Genomic DNA, 23,832 nt, shown 5'->3' on the forward strand with positions numbered 1-23,832 from the left:
GTCTTCAGGTGTGGAGAGATAGGATCAATGGCTCCCTACATCATCTTGCCATATTGTGCAAGGGCTTTGTCCTTTCCCCCTTTCGTAAGTAAGGAACAAAGCTCTGCTGAAGCTCTTGCACAACATAGCAAGGTGATCTCTGACCCCACTTCACACGGCAGGAAGGCTGCAGTCAAAGCAGCGCCATTGGCGCTTCCGTTTGCTGCCCCCCCCCCTTTCAGATATAAAGAAGCAGATGCTGGCAATCACAGTGAGGTGACTCTTGGCATTCATTGGCATCTTCCTGAGTTTGGGGGTTGAGAACATGCACAAACATTATCTGAGATTGTTGGCCTTCCTGTATAAATGGCAACATGCAACAAGTCTCAACATTTACTGCAATGTACATATCTGCTCAATGTTCAGCGTGGGTGAATGAGTGGGTGCGTCAATGCAGATCGCTACGTTGCACACACTGCACAATTTTAGATCAAGATGAAGCTCTGGAGAGAAGCCCTAGATCCCCTCTGGGCAAAGTTCATGTTTCATCATCACTACAGAAACAGGAAAAACCAGAGTCCTGAGGCTGCTCCACAACAACCCAGATTTTGCACATGGCAGCCCTTTCCTCTGCTAATCCCTCCAGACACAAAGCAGCCTCCAAGGCTTACAACTCTGGAAATTCCCTCCTGTTCCCCTTCCTCTTTGCTGAGAGTGCTGGAGGAGTTGTCATTTCAAAATGGCACCACACCTCTGTTTACTTCTGCCTGCCAACTTGATATGTTAAGTGACGCTTTCCAGAAATTTGTCAGCATTGAAAGGGATGGGTGTTAAGAAGACACGCTTGCAAAATCACGGGAACAGCAGGGAACACCAGCAGGGAATGGCACAGTTTAATGGTCATGCTTCTAAGCTCTTTCATGCAAGTGCGCGTGCGCGCGCGCGCGCACACACACACACTGCAATGAAGACCCAAAAACAATATTATGGGTATATTATGTTTTATAAGGCAATCACAAAAGGGAGTATGTGCAAGCATGGGGACTGACTTGCCACCCCAGTCCTGACACAGTGCCATCCAAGTACCTATCATAGCTATCCAGCCATAAAGGCCAGCTGAGGACAATGAGTTTTCAGCCTCCATTGACTCTAGCTCCTGTTCAATAAAGTCTTCCCCATCCCACAACCTCTTGAGCTGGCTGGCAAAAAAAGAGGTTGGGGGGTGAGCATGCCTTCACCCTGCAGGTGACTTGTGGTGCTCACCAAACTTAGCCAGTGGAGGCTGGTCCACCAGGTGAATGCCACCTGCTCCTGCCTACTTTTTTATTTACAAGCAGCCCAAGTGATGGCACCACCCATCAGCTTCCTCCTTGCTAGTGTCAGTATTGCTCTTATAGAATTTAGCAGGCAGGAGGATTGGGATGAAACTTTTGTCTGTCATTGGCTCTGGCTCCAGATGCACTTGCTGTCGGTCTCTCTGCCTTCTGCCCTGCAAGACCCAATGGGCACCAGGCACCACCAGTGATGTCCTTTGCCAGGAACGCACAGATGCTGTTGTAAGAATATTCTTACTGCTCCTCCATTGTGGAATTTCCAGGTGGGCAGAATGAGAGAGTGAATGGGGGAGGCTTTGGTGGAGACTTATGAACATTTTCTGATGATCTGCTTAGATATGTACAGGTTGAGCAGGTATGAGGAAAGCATATGTGTCAGCAGTGCTCGTTCCAATGCAGCATCAGCGATCCTGGAAACCAAAACCAGCTTGCCAGCTAAACTGCATCTCTAAATTCTTCTGCTTTCAACTTCTTTGCATACATCACCATCAAAAATGGCTCCCATGCCGTTTTCTAACCCATACTACAGAATGTGAAAAAACTGTGTTTCCCCACAATTTCTCAACTCTTTAATATTTAGGAGTCCCAATGATTGACCGTTCACAGTCATTACAATTTCCCCTTTTGTACTTGCTTTGTTTTTTCTTTTGAAAATAGGGTTCCCCGCTTGCACAGGTTGGAAGCACTTTCTGCTAAGCCACTATTGGATACAATTTCTATAATTATTATATTCAAAATAGGCCCAGCAGGATATAAATTGCTCCCCCTATACACATTGCAACAAAAACTTTCCTATAGTGTGCAAACTACACTGGGAGGGAGGAGAGCTTATTTTCAGATATTTTCAGATCAATTATTACCCTCTCTATATATGTGCATTTGTATCCTACATTTCTTCCAAGGAGATCAAGTTGACTTAGTTTCTCCTCCTGCTGCCAGTTTTATCCTCATAACAATCCTGTGAGGTAGATTGGACTGAGAAATGGTGACCATGATGTCTTCTTGGCAGAAGCCCTATTCAAGCATTTCCGTACATGTAAGGCTCTCTCCCCCATGTATTTCCAATTTCATGAAGGGAAAAGAGCAGGAGTTAGCCCCACCCTTCTGTGGTATCACCATCAAGGGCTTTATTGCTCTCTACATTGGGGGCTGAACTTCTCCAATGAAACACAAGAGTTTATAATGTTGTTTTCTGCCAAGTCAGAAAGTGGCTTTCCAAGATTTCAGGCAGGAGACATTCCTCAACTACCTGGAGATGTTGGAGATTGAACTATGGACCTTCTGAACACAAAGTGAGTGCTCTGCCACTGAGCTGCAGCCCTTCCTCACTGAACTATGGTCTTCCTTACTTGAGTCTGTCTCAGCTCCCCACATGATTTAGAACTCTGAAGCATTAGGAGGAACATCTAAATAGGACAATTAGGTGATTTCACATGTATCTCTTGTTTGTTTTTTAAACAAAATTTAGTGGAACTTCTGTTGATGAAGCGATAAAACCAGGTTTGGTTGGGTTTCAGAAATGGGGGGGGGGAGAGACTGTGATATCAAAGCAAGAGGAAGCAGGGCAACAGCCATGGTGAGAGGCATGAACAAGAGGCATGATCAATAGGGTGTTAAATGAGGTATTAATTTTATCAGGAACAGAGTGTGAAGTGAAAATTTATACTTCAGGCATGGGTCAATAGCAATTTGTCTAGTCAACTGTCAAAAGCAACAATTGCCTGCAGAAGACCAAACAAGGAATATTGTGCAAAGAGGAAGAGGACTGGGTTTTTCTTCATTTCCAAATAGTTCATGTCCTACATATAATTGACATGTGTGTTCAAGCAAGCTGCCAAAAATTATTTGTAGACTTTGGTGGACTTCTTTGCAAGGTCAGCATTAGGACAGGTCATGCAACAAAGAACAAAGCTACACTTACCATTCACTTTATTTCAACGTGAAAATCACTTGAATCACTGTACTGGTCTGAATATACCCTATTCAGTGTGATGTGTGGAATTTTCCTAACCTTTCTGGTGATGCTTTCACTCCAAGACACTTCAGAATAGGTGTCTTCCAGTGGTGACATAGCTGGCTTGGCTGGCTAATAAAGTGTGGTAGTGTGTAACAAAATATAGGGAAGAAATAAAAAGTAAGAATAAGTTTAACATGATTTTGTTGAAGAGGGGGATTGTTGTGGCATGTAGAGCAGATACTCATAAAACAGTAAGAAATGATACCACCACATCTATGAAGTATCACTAAAGATATGTGGTATACAATTAATATGCTAATAGGAGCACTGAATCTGTCCGGGAAACAAGCAGAAGGAGTAAAGAAATTCTTCTAGAGAGGTACAGAATTATGTTAAGCTACAAGGGGGGGGGGAATAACTGCAAGTGGCAGATCAAAGCTTTGTCTGACTCAGAACATATTAGAGATCTCAAAAATAACTGAATTTTTTTAAAAAAAATTATAAACCCTGAAATTTTATGGGGGCAGGGGACTAGTTAATTATGCAGTTTGGTCATAAGCACACATACTCAGAAATACATCCCACTGGCTTCAAACAGATGTGCTACTAAGTGTGCATGTTATTGCAGATTTGAGATAGGAGATATAAGCTGTGTGCACACCAAACCTTTAAAACACATTTATAGAATTAACACACACACAAAATAATTATGGGAATTGTAGTTTACCCATCACACACCTACAGTTCCTAGAACTGTTAACCACAGTTCCCAAAATTATTTGCGAAATTATTTGATCATTGATCATTTCGTATATACTCTGCTTTGAGGTAGGGGTGGGTGGATGTTTACAATCAAGCGGTATATATATTTTTCTGAAATAAATAACATATTCCAGGACTACCTTAATGTTGAAAAGGAACTTGCGGGCTGGTGAGAAATTAAGCCCAGCAGAAACACATCAGAAACACATTAAGCATGTCTCTCCTGGTTCCTATCCCTGCAGAAAATGTGGAGGGGGCGGTGCATGATCATATTTTTCTTAGAGCATCCTATAGAAAAATATGATCATACCCCTAGTAGTTTGCTCCCCTGCATTTTATCTTGCCACCAAAAATCAAGCAAGCAAGAGCAAAACACCACCACTCTACCATCCTTTGAAAATGTAGATACGGTTTTGTTGTTGTTTCAAATTAATGTCGTCTATTGTGCTTACAAGGCTGGCATGTTCTCGTCGAAGATAGTCTCCTTCGCCTGTCTGTATTGAGACGGCTCTGTTGTAATGCGAGAGCTGCCAGTATCATTTTCCCCTGGGGGAAACAGATTGCCTTGTGCTCCTTCTGTGCCCTGAGCTCTCCCCCCCCCATCCTTTGCACTTATTTCTGCTCCGCTGCCGCTTCCTGTGCATCTCTCTCTCCCCCCACTCCACCCCGCTGCTGCTGTTGAACTGCATCTCCCTCTGGAACTTGCACAAACCATCTCTCTCCTCCCAAACAGCAGTGAATCACACCATCACCTGAAGAAGAGCAATCGCCTGCCTGCCTGCCTGTCTGCTTTTGCTTAGGAGGCTTTCAGGAACCATACCGCGTAAAGCGAAGCCAGGTCCACCTCCCCCCCTCCCCTGCATCTCATCCCCAGCTGATTGGCTAACTGTCTCTGGATTCTATAGCGGCTCCTTTGATGTGCATGTATATGGAACGTTCTTTTTAAGCACAACTGGGGAGGGGGGAGAGCTAGTCAGCAACAGCTGCTGCCGAGGCTGCAGTAGCCAGTGCAGCAGAATGAATGTGTGAGAGGGGATAAGTCGCCTGAGCCCAGGCTGTGCTTCTCCTGCCCTGCTCTGTCTTCATTCACCGGCTCCAGGAGGGACGCTGAGCGAAACAGATGCGCTGCTAGCGAAAGGGAGTCCTGCCCTGGATCTATTGCTGTGTGTCCGCCTCCCTCGAGGAAAATGGTCAACAAAGACATGAATGGATTCCCAGTCAAGAAGTGTTCCGCTTTTCAGTTCTTTAAAAAGAGGGTAAGGATGCTCTCTGAGCACACGTTGAGGTTTTTTGTTTTTTTTTAATTGATGTGATCATTTACTGTGCTGCCAAAAGAGAGAGAGACGCGGGAGCATTAGGAGTGTGTTTGTGTGTGTGTTTAAGAGCGACCCGCCAGTATGGATAGCATGCAAAACTATGGTCATTTTTTAAAGCAGTGGCGTAATTGTACCAATTTCAAACAGAAAGTGCATTTGGGGCGATGATTGTGCATTACATAAATGCTGTTTGGTGAGGAATGTGTTGCTACTACTCACAGACCTCTGTCTAGCACCCAGAACAAGGCACTATCTGGAGGAAGATACCTAAAGAAAGAGGTGTGTGCATTAGCAATGAAGGACCAGAGGTATAGTGAGAGAGCCAAGGGGTTTTGATTCTTGTTTCAAAGGTTATTGGCCACAATAGCTAAAAGGAACTTCCATGTACAGGAGCAGTATATCTCTGAATACCAAATGCTGGGGACCAACAACAGGAGAGAACTGTTGTGCTCTTCCCAGGGGTATCTAGCTGTCCATTGATGGAAACAAAGCACTAGGCTAGATAAACCATTGAGCTAACCTAGAGGGACTTTTCTGATATTCTGAAGTTGTCTAATTAACTATTAACTCTCTTTGGCAAATCTGTTTGTTTTTTTCTCCTCCCTCTCAATTTCCCATCTTGGGGTGGTGGGGTGGTGGAAATGCTCTGTGACCTACTTTAATTCCTCTTTCTGAAAAATGGGGGCATATGCCCTGAAATGTCGAATTATAAAGGTGAGATCTGACAGGTGAAAATATAGGAAAGCATTATGCACATTAATATAATACAATAATATATGGCTATAACGATGAGAACTGAGTGCCAGTAGGATCCGAGTTCTCCAGTTCTCCCACTCAGTGTCTCCCTCTCTCTTGTCCACTTCACCTGCTGGCTCCAGCCCATTCATTCACACCTAGCAAAGTGCTGCATTATATCACCTCCATTCATTGCTTTGTGCTAAGATGTTTGCAGGTTCAGCAAAACTATGGCACCGCCTATAATCTACCCAGTAACCCACAGCCGACCAAATAGCAATAAGAGCAGAGGCAGAGAAGAAGCATCAGGCAGGCACTTGCTGTATAAGACAATGACAACATCCCTAGCTCCACTAAAATTCTTGGGTTCATCTTAGCCTGCTTGCTTGATTCTGTGTGTCCAAATAATTGCAATTAGTGTTTCATGAGATGAAAGGCTGAATTTTGCAATGCTTGTGGAAATCTCTGTGTGTATACATGCAGTTATGTTCCCATATAGTTCCTTAGTAGTACGTTAACAGCACCCACCATCATTCAGGGATCCGATATTCCACCGAATTTTGCTAATACAGCAGGATCATTTTCCCCTTATGGTGGCAACACAGGAATTCTGAACAAACAAGACAAAAGCAAGACTGTGTTTTTCAAGCCAACACAGGTGGATAAGCTTCTACCTAGCTCCTTCTTGTAAGGATTTCTTTTGTTTTTCTGAATGATTAGGGCTGGGGATTCTCTTTAATGAGCCGGAGTAGTAAAACAAGGCAGACAGTTCCGTTCATTCATTCACCCATTCCCATTCACCTCCCGCCTGCCTTATATGGAGGAAGCTGTCACTTCATTTAGCCCACCAGTCAAACTCGGAGAACCTCTGCTCAGACACCCGTGCCCAGCTCCTCTTCATTTCCGTGGCATAAATTAGGACCTCTGAATGATGTCAAGAGCAACAGCCTCCATGCATCAGATAGAAAACTGAAGACATCTCCCCAGCAAGGAAGGACCATAACTCATTGCTAGAGCATCTGCATGCAGAAGGTCCCAGGTTCAGTTTCCAGCATATCCATGTAGGGCTGAGACAAACCCCAGCCTGAACCTCAAAGAGTCACTGCCAATGAGTTAGATGGCCCAAAGGTCCAACTTAGAAGACAGCTTCCTATAAAGCTGTATGGCAGTACTTGTCCTCACTGCGGCCATGAGCCCTGTTCAGGCGTTCATAATATGGCTTAACACACAAGGAGGGGTGAGCATCTATGAGCATGCCAGCTCTGCCCCATCTGCATTGCTCCCTGCACATTCAAGGATGGCTGTCTGCATTGGGGAAGCCTCCCAAGCTTCTGCACATTCTGTAATCTGGGTTTTCCAAGGTTCTTAAATTCATAGTAACCTTCTGTGGACTTGAATTGGTGGAGGGCGATGAGGATGGGGGTGGAGCTAATGCACTTGCACATGCCTTGAGCTCCTCACATGTTCATTTAAGCCACATTATGAACACAGACTAGGTCTGCAATCTGTCCCTAAGGATGCAATCTTAAATTCACTTACTTCTGGATTCATATACAGGATGGTGCTGTAAGTCCCATTAAGTTCAATGGTGTTTCAGGCCTATGATCTCTTACTCCCAGGTAAAAGATGATAGAATTGAAGCCCTGGTTGAGAGTAAAGTCCCACTGAAACTGGGCTTTACCTTTGAGTAACTGTGCATAGGATTGGGCTTCAGGATAGAGATTGCAGGCAGAAAACCTAATGCAAGTGGTATATTTTTGACAAATTGCTTTGAGACATTTTGATCCCTCAATATCCTGAGTTCTTCCTGTGATCCAAAGCTACTGTGAACTATTTGCCACAGAATCCCTGATGTTTTAGACCTTGAGTGACTATTTCTAATCAATATCTGATTGATGTCAACTTGGAAAGGTTACTCAGCTCTTGTGTTTTATTTGTACAACCGTACCTTGTGTTACATTCATTCTAAATTCATTGCAGAATTTTCTCCAAATAGAATTTAACCATCACCAAGGAATTTTTCTAGCTTCAGCCTCTGCCAAAAATCAGACAGGAAAATCACATTATGATTATTTGCCTGCTATGCTTTCCCCATGTTGAACTCATTTATGTGTGTTCTACTTAAAAGTGTGTGTGAATAGGTAAGACTCACCAACAGACTCATGAAATCCAGAGCCCCTTTTGGATGTCCAGATTTCAAGGATCTGCTGAAAAAGACTTTACCCTACCCTTGATTATAGCATCTCAGGAGTTGGAGGGTGATTTTCATTGGAAACATGGCAGTGAGTGAAAGGGCAAAATCCACGGCTCACCCACCAAAGTCTCAATATTGGTCAAGAGGATGTTGTGGCTATTTATATTTTTTAAAAAGAAGGAAAAATGGGCATGTTCAGTTTGGCCCTTAGCCATTGGCATAATACATAAGCCAACATATTTGGGAAATATGGGGGGGAAATTATCTTTAAAGTTGCTGAAGATTTGGCTATCATGCTGAATGAACTTGTATGAATTGAGCAGGTTGGACTGCCATCTGTCATGGATGCTTTAATTGAGATTCCTGCATTGCAGGGGGTTGGACTAGATGACCCTCGGGGTCCCTTCCAAATCTACAATTCTGTGATTCCAGGCAACATGAGAACCTTTCTAAAATTTGTTGCCTGCTTCCTTGGTGATCTAAGCAGACCCACAACAATACAGTGGTACCTCGGGTTACATATGCTTCAGGTTACATATGCTTCAGGTTACAGACTCCGCTAACCCAGAAATAGTACCTCGGGTTAAAAACTTTGCTTCGGGATGAGAACAGAAATTGTGCTCTGGCGTCGTGGCAGTAGCGGGAAGCCCCATTAACTAAAGTGGTCTTCAGGGTAAGAATAGTTTCAGGTTAAGAACGGACCTCCAGAACGAATTAAGTACTTAACCCGAGGTACCACTGTACTCTGTAAAAGTGCCTGCCAATGAACTTTATAACCAGTGCTTTTTTCTAAAAATAATGTTTAGAGGTACTCTCATTTTCCTACTCATATTGAAATACTGCCCCTCAATGAGGCCAAACTTAGATGTTTAGGGGTATGCGTACCCCTGCGCCCCCCCAAAAAAGCACTGGCTATAATTAAGGAAATGTTATTTTGATGAACTGGATCCTGAAACCACAAAAAAACCAAATATTGTTATTTTCAGCCACAAAATCCCAAACTGGGAGTACTTTGCTTATGACTTGAGATTCTTCTGATGTTACATGCACTGCTGCAGTAGCCCACCAGTGTAGTCATTCTAATGCTGCACATATAGGAGGCAGTAACCGGTTTTAAATGTTATAGTGATTGTATGAAACTTCACACTGTTAAGGATTATACCCTACTCAGAATTAACCCATTGAAATCAATGGTCATGATTTAACACCATTAATTCCCAGTGGGTCTGCTTAGAGTAGGACCTGGTTGGCTGCAGTCTAATGTTTATTACCAGCACTCTGCATTCATTTAAATCAGGGGTGTGGGGTCTGTGGCTCTTCAGATGTTGGACTCCTTCTCCCCTGGTTCCTCACCACTGAACATGCTGGCTGAAGCTGACAGCACTTGGCACCTCACAACTCCTGAGGGAACACAGCCTGCCAATTCCTGACCGAAATCAAGCATTTAATTTTTCAGTCATAGAAGAAACGGACTAAGACAGCAAAAGTGTCCTCAGTAAGCAGACCGGAATTCTTGTTTCTTAAGGAGAAAAACGTTGTGCTTGTTCTTGTCTCTTGAAACCGTATTCATAAGAGAACAAAAGCAATAACACACAATTCATAATTTATATGCGCCCTGAAGCAATAACCTGGAATGCATTCCGTATCTTTCCAGCATTGTGGGGTTGCCCTCTCTTTCAAGTGTGTGTCTTAAAACATGGTGCAAACAGAGGCATGAGGGGGGTTTCCTATAGGAGTTACCTGTTTCAGCATGCAAATGGGCCCCCTTCTGAAGGTCTGGACAATTATGCAATGCCAGGAAGTGGGTGTTTGAAACAAGCTATTTTTGTTTCTATTTTATTATAGTAAGGTAGGGATTTTCCTATAATTTCTTGCAGATATAATTTCTTAAGTTTTTGAGAAAAATCACACATGCGTTTAGAGCTTAGACTGGTAGTGTGTGTATTCCTTCATTTCCTAGCTGTTTTCAGTAGAGGAGAAAATAATTACTATTTGATACAGAGTGGCATCATTCTGGTGCATCAGTAGCCTAATCTACAAAGACCAAGGAAATAACTTCTTAAACTGCTCCTGGCCGTGTGTGTTTCTCCTTGCTGAGGTATAATTCCCCCTTGGTTGGCTTCACGCTGTCTCTTGACATTTCAGAACATTTTGGGGTCATCAGAATAGAAATATTTGAGTTTGCTAGATGGAGGTCAGAGGCGCGATGATTCATGCTTAGAAACTTTTAAGTGATAGTTATTAGAAACATTGGTCCCGCTCAATGAGAAATCAGATGTCATCCCCATTTAAATCTACATGCCTTCTTTGACATCACCACAGCAATTGTGCCTGGGAGGAAAGCTTGATCTTACATTGCACGCCACCCCAATCACCAGGCAGGGATAGATTTCAGGGGTTCCAGTCACTTACCTAGAGATCTGTGGTGTCTTTATGATGTATGGTTTATTTACATATATATAGCACCTGAGCCTATGATGGAGGGGTTCATAGCATTAACACCCAAGAGAGTCTTGCTTCTCCCATAGCCCAGCCTTGGGTTTCAGCAGACATCAGGCATGGTTCTGTCTCCCAGAAGCCCAGGTTGCAGCTTGCCAACTTCTAGCTCACACACACAACTTCCTGTTCTGGCCTTTGTCTTTCTAATTATCAGTGAGCTGAGGATGGGAGCACCCTTCTTCCTCTCCTTCTTCTTCTTCTTCGATCACTCATAGCCAAGCAAGCTTGCCTTCCATGAACACGGTCTTAACAGTGAGTCCGTAAGTGACTGTGGAGGCCAATTCTGGATCCACACATCCTTCCACAGTAGGGACATAGGTTTCCAGGCAGGAGTCGATCACGGTGAGGGTTTGTCAAAGGTGCTTTCCTCTTAGCACATGTTTCCCTTTCATCCTGAGTTTGATTGTCTTCAAAGTCAATGAAACCGTTGGTAAAGACTGTTCACCAATTGGAGTGCTCACAGGCCAATGTTTCCTAGTTGTCTTACACAACATTTTTTAAGATTTGCTTTGAGAGACTCTTTAAACCTCTTTTGTTGATCACCAGCATTAAACTTTCCATTTTTAAGTTTGGAATAGAGTTGTTGTTGTTTAGTCGTTTAGTCGTGTCCGACTCTTCATGACCCCATGGATAGAGCACGCCAGGCACTCCTGTCTTCCACTGCCTCCCGCAGTTTGCTCAGACTCATGTTTGTGGCTTCGAGAACACTGTCCAACCATCTCGTCCTCTGTCGTCCCCTTCTCCTTGTGCCCTCCATCTTTCCCAACATCAGGGTCTTTTTCAGGGAGTCTTCTCTTCTCATGAGGTGGCCAAAGTATTGGAGCCTCAGCTTCACGATCTGTCTTTCCAGTAAGCACTCAGGGCTAATTTCCTTAAGAATGGATGCGTTTGATCTTCTTGCAGTCCATGGGACTCTCAAGAGTCTCCTCCAGCACCATAATTCAAAAGCATCAATTCTTCAGCGATCAGCCTTCTTTATGGTCCAGCTCTCACTTCCATACATCACTACTGGGAAAACCATGGCTTTAACTATACGGACCTTTGTTGGCAAGGTGATGTCTCTGCTTTGGGAATAGAGTAGTTGCATCCAAACAACATGACCGCACACTGCCAATTTTTTTGTTACCTTAATGGCCCATACTTAGAGATACTTGTCTGGCTATTTCAACAATTTGAATCTTTGCTTAGATTTTAGCATTTGCTGGATCCCAGAATTAGAAGGGGGCTCAGGCATACAGCCTACCCTGGGGAAAAACCACCCTCATAACACCACCAAAGGACAAGATTGTAAGTCCAGATACTGTTCCAAGGGCTGCCCTAATGTTGACATGCATGCTTGCTCCACCACCCTGCCCTCTGTGCATTCAGTAGAAGGTCTGAAGTGGCAGGCAATGCACATTCCATTTTTCCTCATATTAGTAATATAATTTTCAAAAACAAAACATAGTACTTTGTAGACTGGACTGGCAATTAGGATTGGATTGCCATATTTTTAAAGTTTTGCCCAAAGTTGTTGAGCTTTTGGGGCAAAATCACAAAAAGAAATGCCATTTTTATGGAAAAACAGCCAAAATGGCATTGCTGATGTGGGCTGCCATGCGTCCAGATTTTCCTGGACATTTTCCCGATTTCCTCCTGGACACTGCTGCCGACAGCAGTATTCTGTATATGTCTGGGACAATCCAGATGTATGGCAACCCTGCTGGCAATATCCTAAGAGGATCTGATCAGTAAACCATGGGGTGGCGAATATTGAAATGCATTTTCTATGTCTCCTGGGATGTAGAGGTTACACTTCTTCCTATGCCTGCATATTTATATATGCCGAAATTGCTGCCAGATGGCTTTAATAAGAGCTGTTTCAAAGTGCACCGTTTTATTCTCCCCACTCTCTCTTTGATGCTCATTCCCTTTTAAAAAAAAAAGTTTATTGCTCAGCTTCTTAAGAGAGATCATCTTCAGCTTTCATGAAATAACATGGTGTGACATCTGATCAAATGGGATGAAGGAAAGAGAGCAGGGAGAAATAAACATTTTGCAAGCACCAAAATGTCCGTCTTACTAAGCACAGTGGCAGATAAAGCAGCAACCTTGGCTTTTCCCAATTTTATTAAGGGGAAGCTATTTGTCCGTTGAGAAAGGCCAAAAAGATAAATAAATGATGAATGGGAACAAGAATGTAACACTCTCCAAAAGGCAGCGAGAGAATCCAAGGAATGACTCTTCTTTGTTTACTTATACTCGGGTGGATTTAGGGTTCATTAATCAAAAGCCTGAGAAAAAGATTAAAGTCTTGTCATCTGGCTTATCCTAGGAAATGTTCAGTAATTAGCAACTTGGGCCAAGCTATGAAGACAAGTCAGCCCAAGACAAGATGGCGCCTGTCGCCTGCTCACTCCATGTTCAGAAGCTGACTGGACTGGCAACTGAATCAATGCTGGCAATAGGGCCACCACTTCCATCACACTGGAGAAAAGCAGGATTAGTTTAGGAGGCACAGAGAGGCTATGTGGCACACACAGCTCTGTCTTCCAACAGAGGATAATAGCTAGTAAGCTCAGGAACAATGGCTGCCCCCCCAACCTTTGGGAAGGGCTGTAGCTCCACAGAAGAGCATCTATCTTGCATGTAGATGGTCCCAAATTCAATGCCCAGCATCTCTGGGAAGGGCCAGGTGGAGGAATTGTCCTTAAACTGTGGGGAGCTGCTGCCAGTCAATGCAGACACTACTGAGCCAGATGGAACAATGGTTTGTCTTGCTTTAAGGCACCTTCCTATGTTCCTAACTGCTTAGGAGTTAGGCTGCCACCTCACTCACTCTGGCTAATGGTAGGGCTGGACTTGTAAGGACAAAAGAGACATTTTCTGCTTCATGCTTTCATCCATTTCTCAAAACATGTAAAAAGTGATATTCTGTGTTTTGGCAAATGCACTCACATCAGAATCAAGAGTGACCAGTTTCTGAAGTGAATATGCCCTGGGCTTCAAGCCTCCTTGGGCCATGCACTCCTATATATGTTCTTTGTCCTAATCCAGCACAGGTAAGGTTCGTTGTGGTGAGGTGGTAGACTCTGCACGTGCTCAAAGGCACTTCCTTATTACAGTTGCATTATCATAAAATACAAATGCACTGACTGACAGGATCACACCTAGCCTGGCAGGGGGCCAGACAGACTGGACTGCCAAGGGCTGAGAAGCAGGAATTCAGAGGTCTACTGCTACATAGAGGATCTGTTTAGCTTTCCTGGCTACTATTTGCTGATAGACACATCCTTCATTTGTCTAACCCATGGTTGGCTAACTTCTGGCCCACTCGATGTTGTCGAGTGCCAGCTCCCATTAACCTTGGCCAGCATGGCCAATGGTCAGGGACATTGGGGAAGGGGAGAGGGCAGCAATATCTATTAGGGTACTGATCGGCACATTTTAGGTCTGATCTCCTGCACTGAAAACAATTTATGTAATTAGCATGCAAGTGAGATGGGGTAAAATGCTTTGCTTGCTCAAGGGGGGTAAGCTGCTGAGGAGGAGAGTGCATAATTATTTGCCTGTTTTCTAATTGCATATTAAGAGCCCTATAACAGTATTTAAGTCCCTTAAAAAGAAACATTTAGAGCTGACTGTATGTGGTTAAGTAGCATTTGTGGTATAATTCATGGGAAATATGCTTTATGCGCTGCTTCTTGCAACATTACTTTTGCAGAGCCAGGAATAGATCCAAGAAACCACTGCAAACTAGACTCTTTAGGATGATAATGGCTTTTCCCTCGGGAGACGGAAGGGGAAATCTTGAAAATGCCAGCTAGATCTGGGACAGTTGCCTATTTTTTAAAACTGTCTAATGCTTTAAAAAAAAAAGGTGGAGGCATTCTTTTTTTCCCTTTCTTCAACTGTTAGTAAGTAGCATTTAAAACAGATTTCAACAAAATAAGACTCTGGTGGGCTGCAACCCAAATAAGAAGCAAATGTCTTTCCCATCATACTTTTCTTCCCTTGATACTGGGCAACTGAATCATTGAAGTTTAATTGCATCTAGTAAAAAAAATACAGGTGCTCAGCTTCTCTTTGGAACAGACTTAGAATGTTTTTATCTCGTGCCTTCAGCAGAGCAGACCCCCTCTGAGCATCCCATGTGCTAAGCAGATGGGGGAGAGGACAAGGTGAAATGAGAGAAATACTTCTGAGAAGATGACAATGCACAAAATTGGACATTTTCATGAAAGTTTTTTTATTATTATTATAAAAAAGGCTGCTCCTAAGGCCATGCAATGGTTTGCTCGAGCAAATCAAAAGAAGGAAAGAGAATGTCCAGTGCTTCGCAGACTCTCAGGTGAAACCTCAGTTTGGTAGGGGCTAAGTAGGGTATATACAAGTTTATGAACTCTCATAATCCACGTGTAAATTTAAGAAGGATGAGCCCAACCAGCACCTTTTTTTAAAATTACCACTGCAACAGCAATCCAAGAAAACATCCTTGATCACGAAGTACATAAATTATTTGTGGCCACAAAGATATCTTTTGGTGCTCTCACAAACTAAAACCACGCGGGAGATGGTCTTGAAACATTTGTGAGGTAGCAATATAAGCATGAAAAGGACAAAGGGAATCAGGCAAAGGGAAAAGGGGAATTGTGAGGATGAAGAGATCTCCATATCTCCTCCATATCACTTCTCTGACTAAACATCAGGATGAACTTTCTGACAGTAAGAGCTTGACAGTGGAACAGACTCCCACAAGAGGTGGTGGGCTCTCCTTCCTTGGAGGTTTTTAAGCAGATGTTGGATGGCCATCTGTCACGAATGCTTTAGTTAAGATTCTTCCATTTCAGCAGGTTAGACTAGATGACCCTTGGTCCCTTCCAGCTCTACAATTCTATGATTCTGTTATTCAACCCTTTGCCTCTGCTGGATCTCTTCTACAGTGTGGTACCTCTGTATCCATATGTATCCGTGTGTAGTAGATGTGGTGCAATACTGAGAGGAGAAAGGCAGAGAATAAAATCTATGGGATCTCCTTTCTAACATCATACATAGAGGAGACTTGCAGTGTCGGACATGCCAACTCTCCACATTTTTCAGTCCCTCTCCTGTAATGTCTATGATCTGTTGCTTGATCCAGACCAGGATTCCAAAGTGCTCTGAGCTAAGGATAAATTAGTCCACTTCAGGACTCACAGAAAATTCTGGAAGGGAAAGCATGAGTCTGCATGTTAAATGTGAGCAAGGAAAGTACTGTAAAATAAACCACTTCATCTAATAAGTATAGCCTTATTGCTGTCTCTGGCCTCTAAACACAACATCTATAGATGCCTCTCACTCTGTTTTTGGAACATACAGCAAAAGTGTGAAAGGAGGCTTCATCCAGAAAAGAAGATCTGATTGGCATTAGATACCTTTGGACATTTTAACATTACTTTGCTCTTCATAACATTCATGCCATTTGAATGACTGCAGACAAGAGGAATGGTATGATATTCCCATCCCTCTCCTGTGCGTGTTGGATGTGCCTCTCTGAACATGTCTATATCTGTGCTCAGGGAAGGACAGGGAATTTGGAATGCAGTTCTTGGAAGCTGCTCATCTGCTGAGTATGATGGGAGTTCTGCTATCATAACTCATCTCAACAGCCGTAACATCACTAACTGTAGGCTGCCCTCCTTAGACGATCCCAGCTGGCGCTAGACCAGTGCAAAGTCAGAAACTATGAGCACGTCTGGCGAGAAGAGAACAATACAGAAGTCTTGATCTCCTCGGTAGCTGATGCAGCAGGTTGCCAAATAGGCCATTGCATTGCTTTGGCAGGCAAAGAAGCTGCATAATAGCCCCTGGGAAAATGAAATGAATGCCATAGTTTTGTCACACTGTGAAATCGACGAATGTCATCTGCAGGGAGTGAGTGTCAGTGCCTATTAAAACCATGATACTGAAACTGCACAGTTTCCTCAGGGGCTTAGAGAGCCCTTCTGGATCAGACCAAAGGCCCATCTAGTCCCGCATTCTGTTCTCACAGTAACTAACTAGATTCATGTGCAAGCCGCACATGAACGCATAGCTGTCTCCCGTTCATGATCCCCAGCTACCGGTATCTAGAGGCATATTGCCTCTGTTATTGGAGGTGGTGCATAGCCATCATGATGAGGAGCCATTGATAGCCTTTCACTTCTTCAAAGATACTGCCTGGACACTGGCTTTCGCATTCTGCAGGGTACCACTTTCCCCTCCCACTGATATACCTTTCCCCTATCAGACTGGGAGATTAGACATTTGCCTTCCCCTTGTGGAATGCAGAATGACCAACATTTCCAAAGCTCTATCCACAGGGCAGCTCACATATCCCCTCCATCTGGCAATTCTGCCCAAAGGAAGACATTCAAGAATTTGAATTGTCCTCACTCCCAGATGCAATTAAGCCCTAAGTACGTGACTGAAACACTATATATCCCTCCCCTACCAACTGAAGGTAACCTTCATGCATTTGATGAACAAGGATACTCCGGCATAATGCATTATTGCTTGCTTTTAAAGTGCCCTAAAACTTTAAAGTTATTGTTCCTGCTGCAAGAGACCAGCAGAACTACCCTCAGGCTTGATAGCCTTTCCCGTTAACCTTGCTTCACCCTTCAGTCAGCAAACAGGTTGAAAGGGAAATGGGATGCTATATTTAGTTTCTCCTGTCCTCCCCTTGGTTGGTTCTGTTTGCACCACCTTACCAGGGCAGCACATAAGTAGCCATGGCTGTTGCATAAGCATATATTTGGATTAGGAGTGCAGCATTCTTCCCTCTCCTCATAGCTAATTCATCAGCTCAGACACCTTCTGACTGACATGAAGCATGTCTAAGGTCCATTGATTTCAACAGGAGAGACTGAAGGCCGTGCTCAACACTGCCATTGAAATCTGCCAGACCTCAAAGTGCTTTGATTTGGGCCGGATCGGTTTGTTGGTGTTAGGACAGAGTTTCAGAGTGAGACAGATCGCATTTACTTCTACTGGAGACATTCATGAATAAATACTCAGAGATATCGGCTCGCCTTTGATGATGCCTCAGATCAAAGGGAATCCATAAAGAGCATCTCATGAATGCCAACGAGTATCTGGAGGGTGAGTGTGTTGGAGAGAAGTAGGAGCCAGACGAGCTCCGAGGCAAGGATTCCCTAATGAATCTTTTCAGGAAGTTATGAGCATCTTTGAGTCTGAATGCAGAAATATCTGATTGCTGCTCTTCCACCTTGCTGTAAATATGCAAATAAACATGAGATCCCACAAGGAGTCTCTCTTCCCTCCCTTTCCTTCACTTGATCTCTGGCAGTGACACTGTTTCTAAAGCTATCAATATGTTTGAAAGTCCTCGCTATTTCTTCCTATAAACATAAACCTCCCTAATGACGCTTGCCTGAATAAATTGGCTCAGGTGCCTGCTTTCATCTGGATCAAGTCATTTTCAATCGCACCCAAGCCCAATTCAAAGGGAAACGGAAAGCAGCTTATGTAACTACCCCCCCCCCCGGCTTTCCCTGGCTGGGAAGCCTACTAAATATGTATAGCATTAGATTTCACTTTTAGGACTGCTCCATGTTCACTTTCTTTGGTGTCAAGCATCTCTCCAGGTGTGTTTTTCTAAAGATTTATTCTTTAAGCAGAGATGGCCACTAATCAGTAGGTTCGCATGTTTGTTCAGCAATCTTGTCCCCACAGGAATGTGAAGCGAATGCATAGTTCTCCCTCAGGGCCGCTGCAAGGATAACATTGTTCCCTTTGGTGCTCATCCCCAGGCAAGAGCTCAGATTTATTGCTACAAGGATATTTAGTTTCATGGTAATTTTAAAGAAACTTGGGATCCTGATGTTTACATTCTTTCCCTCAACGTAAGGGGTTCAGTCTGTCCACTGTTTATATACTTCCCCAGTCTGCACTCTAGTCTGGTTTATTATTCCGACTTTTTCTCAGCAAAATCTTACTCCACTTCCCTTATTGCTGTATTTACACAGTGGTGCAGTATTTGCTATGGCAATGCTCCTGTTTGTACACATACGAAGTTGCCTGGCACAGAGCCATGCCTCTGGCCAGCAGGGGCTTCAAGGACTCAGGCAGAGGGCCTTCAGATTGAAAATGCCAAAAAAAGAGAGGCCCAAAAGAGGAGGACACAGATTTGCATAAAGTTGGCATATGGCATTCAAAGGAGCCAACTCCTAGGGGCTGAGGTCCCTTTGGGCTCCCCCAAAAAAATATTTGAGGGGGCTGGGCCCCCCAAAGTGAATGGACATTGCCATTCAAATGGTGTGCATGCACTGTGTCATGTGATCAATTATGCAGGGTGGGGCTTACACACACCCCCCACAATATTTTATTCAAGTTGGCACCCCTGTGCCCATTTATTTGTATAGATGCATGTTGGAAAGAATTGCTATCATTCTAATAGAAATACACACCATAGAGGAGTGGCTTCTCCAGTCCAGAATGAAGCCCCGACTCAATACAAACCATAGCAGATAGCAGAGAAGTACAAGATGGGGAGATTCCCCAAAACAGATCCCCTATAGTCCTCTTGCAAAACACTGAGAGCTATTAGAAGTGACTGAAATCCAACAGGAGCTTCCTCTACACCTCTACAAATCTGATTCAGTGCTGCAATAATCCCTATGCACCCTTCCTTGAAATAGGCCTCATATGAATTGTCCATTAAGGCATACATAGTCAGACCCTCCAAGTGTCCCTATTTTCCCAGGATGTCCCAGATTTACAGAAGCCATCCCAGTTTCTGATTAGATCCCAGAATGTCCCACTTTTCCTTAGGACATCCCTGTGGAGAAATGTTGGAGGGTATGGAGTTTTCCAACCCCTGCGCCATCTGAGCAGGCCTGTATAGGGAAGGAGTTTTTTATGTTTAATGTTTTATTATGTTTTTATATGTGTTAGAAGCCACCCACAGTGGTAACCCTGTCAGATGGGTGGGGTATAAATAGTAAAATTATTATTATTATTATTATTATTATTATTATTATTATTATTATTATTATTATTAATTTGACAGGGCATCCCTATTTTCATCAGAGAAAAGTTGGAGGGTATGAATAGGATGGAGCTGAGTGGCTGCAAACAGAGGAAGGTGATTAAATGAGCCCTTTGACATTGGTGGGATTTAAGTAGCCTACCTGTGTGCAGGATTGCACTCTAGATCAGTGTTTTTCAACCACTGTTCCGCGGCACACTAGTGTGCCACGAGATGTTGCCTGGTGTGCCATGGGAAAAATTGAAAAATTCAAAAGATTAAAAAAAAAGGTCAAATTTTCGCCCACTAGGCAGGCGCCGGACTGTGTCCACCCTATTTTCCATCCGTCCTGGGTGGGGATCAGATCGGATGGGATCGGATGAGAGCGGACAGGCGGTCCGCTCTCATCCGATTCCCCATAGAGAGCAGCGGGGCTCTGACATCTCCCTCTCCACACACAGTAGTGGTGTGCCTCGTGATTTTTTTCATGAAACAAGTGTGCCTTTGCCCAAAAAAGGTTGAAAAACACTGCTCTAGATCATGCATCGTCTATGATTTCAGTTTCCGCTCTTCCAAGCTTTAGGATCCAGTGTAGGAAGTGGAGCTGTAAGCATGCATGAAAAGTCTCTCCACAGCCACTGAAGTGTTTGAAGAGCAATATTCTGTCAGCCTAAATGCATCCCTCAAGAGTAGGGGCACTATAATTTAGACAGTGCCTGTCTAAAACCTTGCAGAAAAGAAGCGGCAGAGTCCTCAGGAGGAACATAGGTATCTCAGCTCATTATTATTATTTTGAACCTGCTGTTTATCTCATAGTTTGTACGTTTTGTCTTGACAGTGGCTCATCTGTGAGTAATGTCACTGGTTATGTTCCCCCTGGGGTCCAAGTTGGATGGCTGCACTTTTAATAACTAGGTTTGCAGCTTTGATTTATTGTGTTGTTGAATAATTCCTTTAATGCTTTTAGTGCTGGTTCCTCCTTGAGTCTCTAGTTTATACACTCCATCCTTCCTCTAATCCTCTCAGGGGAGAAATATTTCTCTATGTTGGCTTTCTCTCTGGCAGGTGGATTTGCTCATCTTGTCCACCATTTACTTTGGCTTGCAACCAGATTACTGAAGCAGCAAAAATGGCCTCAAGGATACCATTTATTGAAATTAACTTCTGAGCTGCCTGTGGATTATTGGCTGCTATCATCTCTCGGCCTGGCTTCCAGTTTTGGACTGCCTGCCTGAGGTGGTCAGAGGCAATGGTCTGTGGTGATTTAACAATGTTAAATGACAGCCATTTTGGAAGTTTAAGTTAATTTGCAATGTTCGAGGAAACAATGTAACACCATTCTAACTGTGTTTTAGGTTGGGAGATAGCTGGCCCTGCAGATGTTGTTGGATTACAACACTCATCATACATGTAAACTGTCCATGCTGGCTCAGGCTGATGGGAGTGCGAGTCCAACAAGATCTGGAGCGTCACATATTCCCTATCCCTAAGTCAAGTCATTAGCAGCGCAATCCTACTCATATCTACTAAGAAGCAAGTCCTATTGAGTTCAATAGGGTTTACTCTGAGGTACAGGGGTACACGGTCACAGACTTCATTTGTATATTTCACTGCCACCACCAAAGTGACTGACAGAGTGGTTGGCCAAGTTGATTGAGAGGATGTTGGCAAGCCAGCTGCAATCAACCCTGACAGACCCTCCAAGTCTCCCTATTTTCCAGGGACGTCCCAGATTTACAGAAGCCATCCCGGTTTCTGGTTTGATCCAAGAATGTCCTGCTTTTCTTTAGCATGTCCCTATGGAGAAATGTTGGAGGGTATGGAGTTTTCCGACCCCTGTCAGATGGGTGGGGTATAAATAGTAAAGTTGTTGTTGTTGTTGTTGTTGTTGTTGTTGTTGTTGTTGTTGTTGTTAATTATTATTATTTATCCCTATTTTCATCAGAGAAATATTGGAGGGTATACCCTGAAGGAAACAGGCTTTCTTGACTGATTTCAGTCTGGCTTCAGATCTCTTTACAGCACTTAAACAAACTTGGTCACACTGTTTGATGATCGTCTTTCAAAGAATGACAGAGATAGTGCTTCCCTCCAGTGTCCTCCTGGGGTGACTCTAGAATCCTGTTCTACTTGGGCCTTTGGTCTGATCCAGAAGGGCTCTCTTTATGTTTTCTCAGCCCCTGTGATGCAATTCTGCAGAGAGTTTTAGCACCGCTGTTCAATGTTATTTTATATTAATTCTTGGTTTCAGAAATTGTTTTATTATGATCATGGCATTTTGTTATCATCATTGTTGTGAACCACCCTGTGCTCCATAGTGGAGGAAGACCAGGCTATAAATCCATCAGATAAATAAGTAACTAAACAACAGCAGCAATGCAGCTTGCTTACAAATCCCTGGTTGCGCTTTGTACGATTGCCACAGGTAAAAAATGTACTTCTAAGGGGAAGTGCACTCTCATCAGGATGAGCAATCGTAACAGGAAAAACAGACCTCAGACAGGGCTTGATGGTGTGTTGATAAAGACAAGTCCATCCTGGTATGTGTGTTTTTCATGTACCCACTTGCAAAATTATATGTTATCTAGCATCTGTTATTAGCCTTTATGCATTGCCTGCCTTCTTGTCTCTCTCCTGTCTGTGAATCACTTAGTTTTTAAGGAAATCTGAGCCACTTCTGTTCAGTCTGGGTCACATTGACCCAAACTCTGATGCTTTCAAATGAAGCTGTATGGACGCCAAAATGAAATCCCAGATGCTCTCCTACCTGGAGGGCTTTTCGCTTTAGATGATAACCCTCCCTTATGTAATGCATATTTTTAGTCTTATTAAAGCTGTACCCTGTCTGCATGCCAGGGGAAGTTGTTTACCAGGAAAGGTCTTTGGAATCCTCTCACATATATTCATATACAAACAACTGGGCATGTGGAATAAGGAAATGAAAGCAAGCCACCTCAGACATAGATTTCCTAGTGCTCAAGCAGCTATGAGGAAGGCTCCAGCCCTGAGACTCCAACTGGTGAATCACTGTTGCTGGCTTCACTTCATCATCTGTTTCCAAAACAAGGATTTGTGTTGCAGTGGTCCTAGCAAAGAAGTTTTGCAAATCTATTAGAATTATTATTTTTTTTAAAAAAAACACCCTAAGGCAGGCAATATGTTTCTTGCAGTTTGTAACCATGTGCTTGGAAGAATAGCAGGCTGAGAAAAGATACAATGCAGTATAAATGTCTGAAATATTTTTGTTGTTGTCACTGCCTGTTTGATGTTTATGGATGATGACATGATACTCTTGTCCATTATGCTACTGTGGAATCATGTGCTCTTGTGCTAGCAAAGGATGGAGAGCTTGTGTAGAATTCAGCCTTGCCCAGTCAAGCCTTGTTGTCTCCATCTGTCTCTCTCTGACCCTGGGGAGCAGAAGAACCTTCCTTAGACTGAGCCAGACCATTGGTCCATCTAGATTAGTATTCTCTACACTAATTAGCAACAGTTCTCCACGGTGTCAGTTTTCCCAGCTCTGCCTGCAGAAGCCAGGGAACAAACCTTGGAATGCAAAGCATGTGCTCTACAGCATAGCAATTCAGACCTGGACTTGTCTTGTTCAGTGCTGGATCGACTATAGTCCAAAAGGTAAAGGGACCCCTGACCGTTAGGTCCAGTCGTGGCCGACTCTGGGGTTGCAGCACTTGTCTCGCTTTATTTGCAGAGAATATTGGGCTTGCGATCAATCTGAGTTTGCCATGTTCTTATGACCTTTAGCCAGAGGTTTTCAACCATTTCAAGTCCACGGCTCCACCAGCTACATTCTTTCTGTGGCACCCCTGTGGGGCTCAGGAGCCCAGTTACATCACCCCTTGCCTGCAGAGCTGGCAGCCTCTCACCCTTTTCTGAATACCCTCTCTTGTGGAGTGTCCCTCAACCTCCTCTCCTCTCCCCTCCCCTCTCCTTGGGAGTCCTCCAGGCAGCCTCTTCCGCTGCCTCGGTCTCTGAGCTGCCTCCCTGCCCCAAAGAGAAGTGCCTCCTCACAATGCCCCACAAGGTCCTGGGAAGAGAATGCCCCCAGT

General features: G+C 43.8%; 1 protein-coding gene across 1 annotated transcript in view; it reads left to right on the forward strand.

Moving 5' to 3' along the window:
* Positions 1 to 5,106: 5,106 nt before the first annotated feature.
* Positions 5,107 to 23,832, forward strand: part of SGK1 (serum/glucocorticoid regulated kinase 1) — a 74,942-nt gene continuing 56,216 nt past the window's right edge. Inside the window, exon 1 of the mRNA XM_082215977.1 lies at positions 5,107 to 5,288. Coding sequence (XP_082072103.1) covers positions 5,220 to 5,288 — 69 coding nt within the window. The 5' untranslated portion in view covers positions 5,107 to 5,219. The remainder of the gene's footprint in view (positions 5,289 to 23,832) is intronic.

This window comes from Podarcis vaucheri, assembly GCF_965113315.1.
Source record: "Podarcis vaucheri genome assembly, chromosome: 3".
Taxonomy (NCBI): Eukaryota; Metazoa; Chordata; class Lepidosauria; order Squamata; family Lacertidae; genus Podarcis; species Podarcis vaucheri.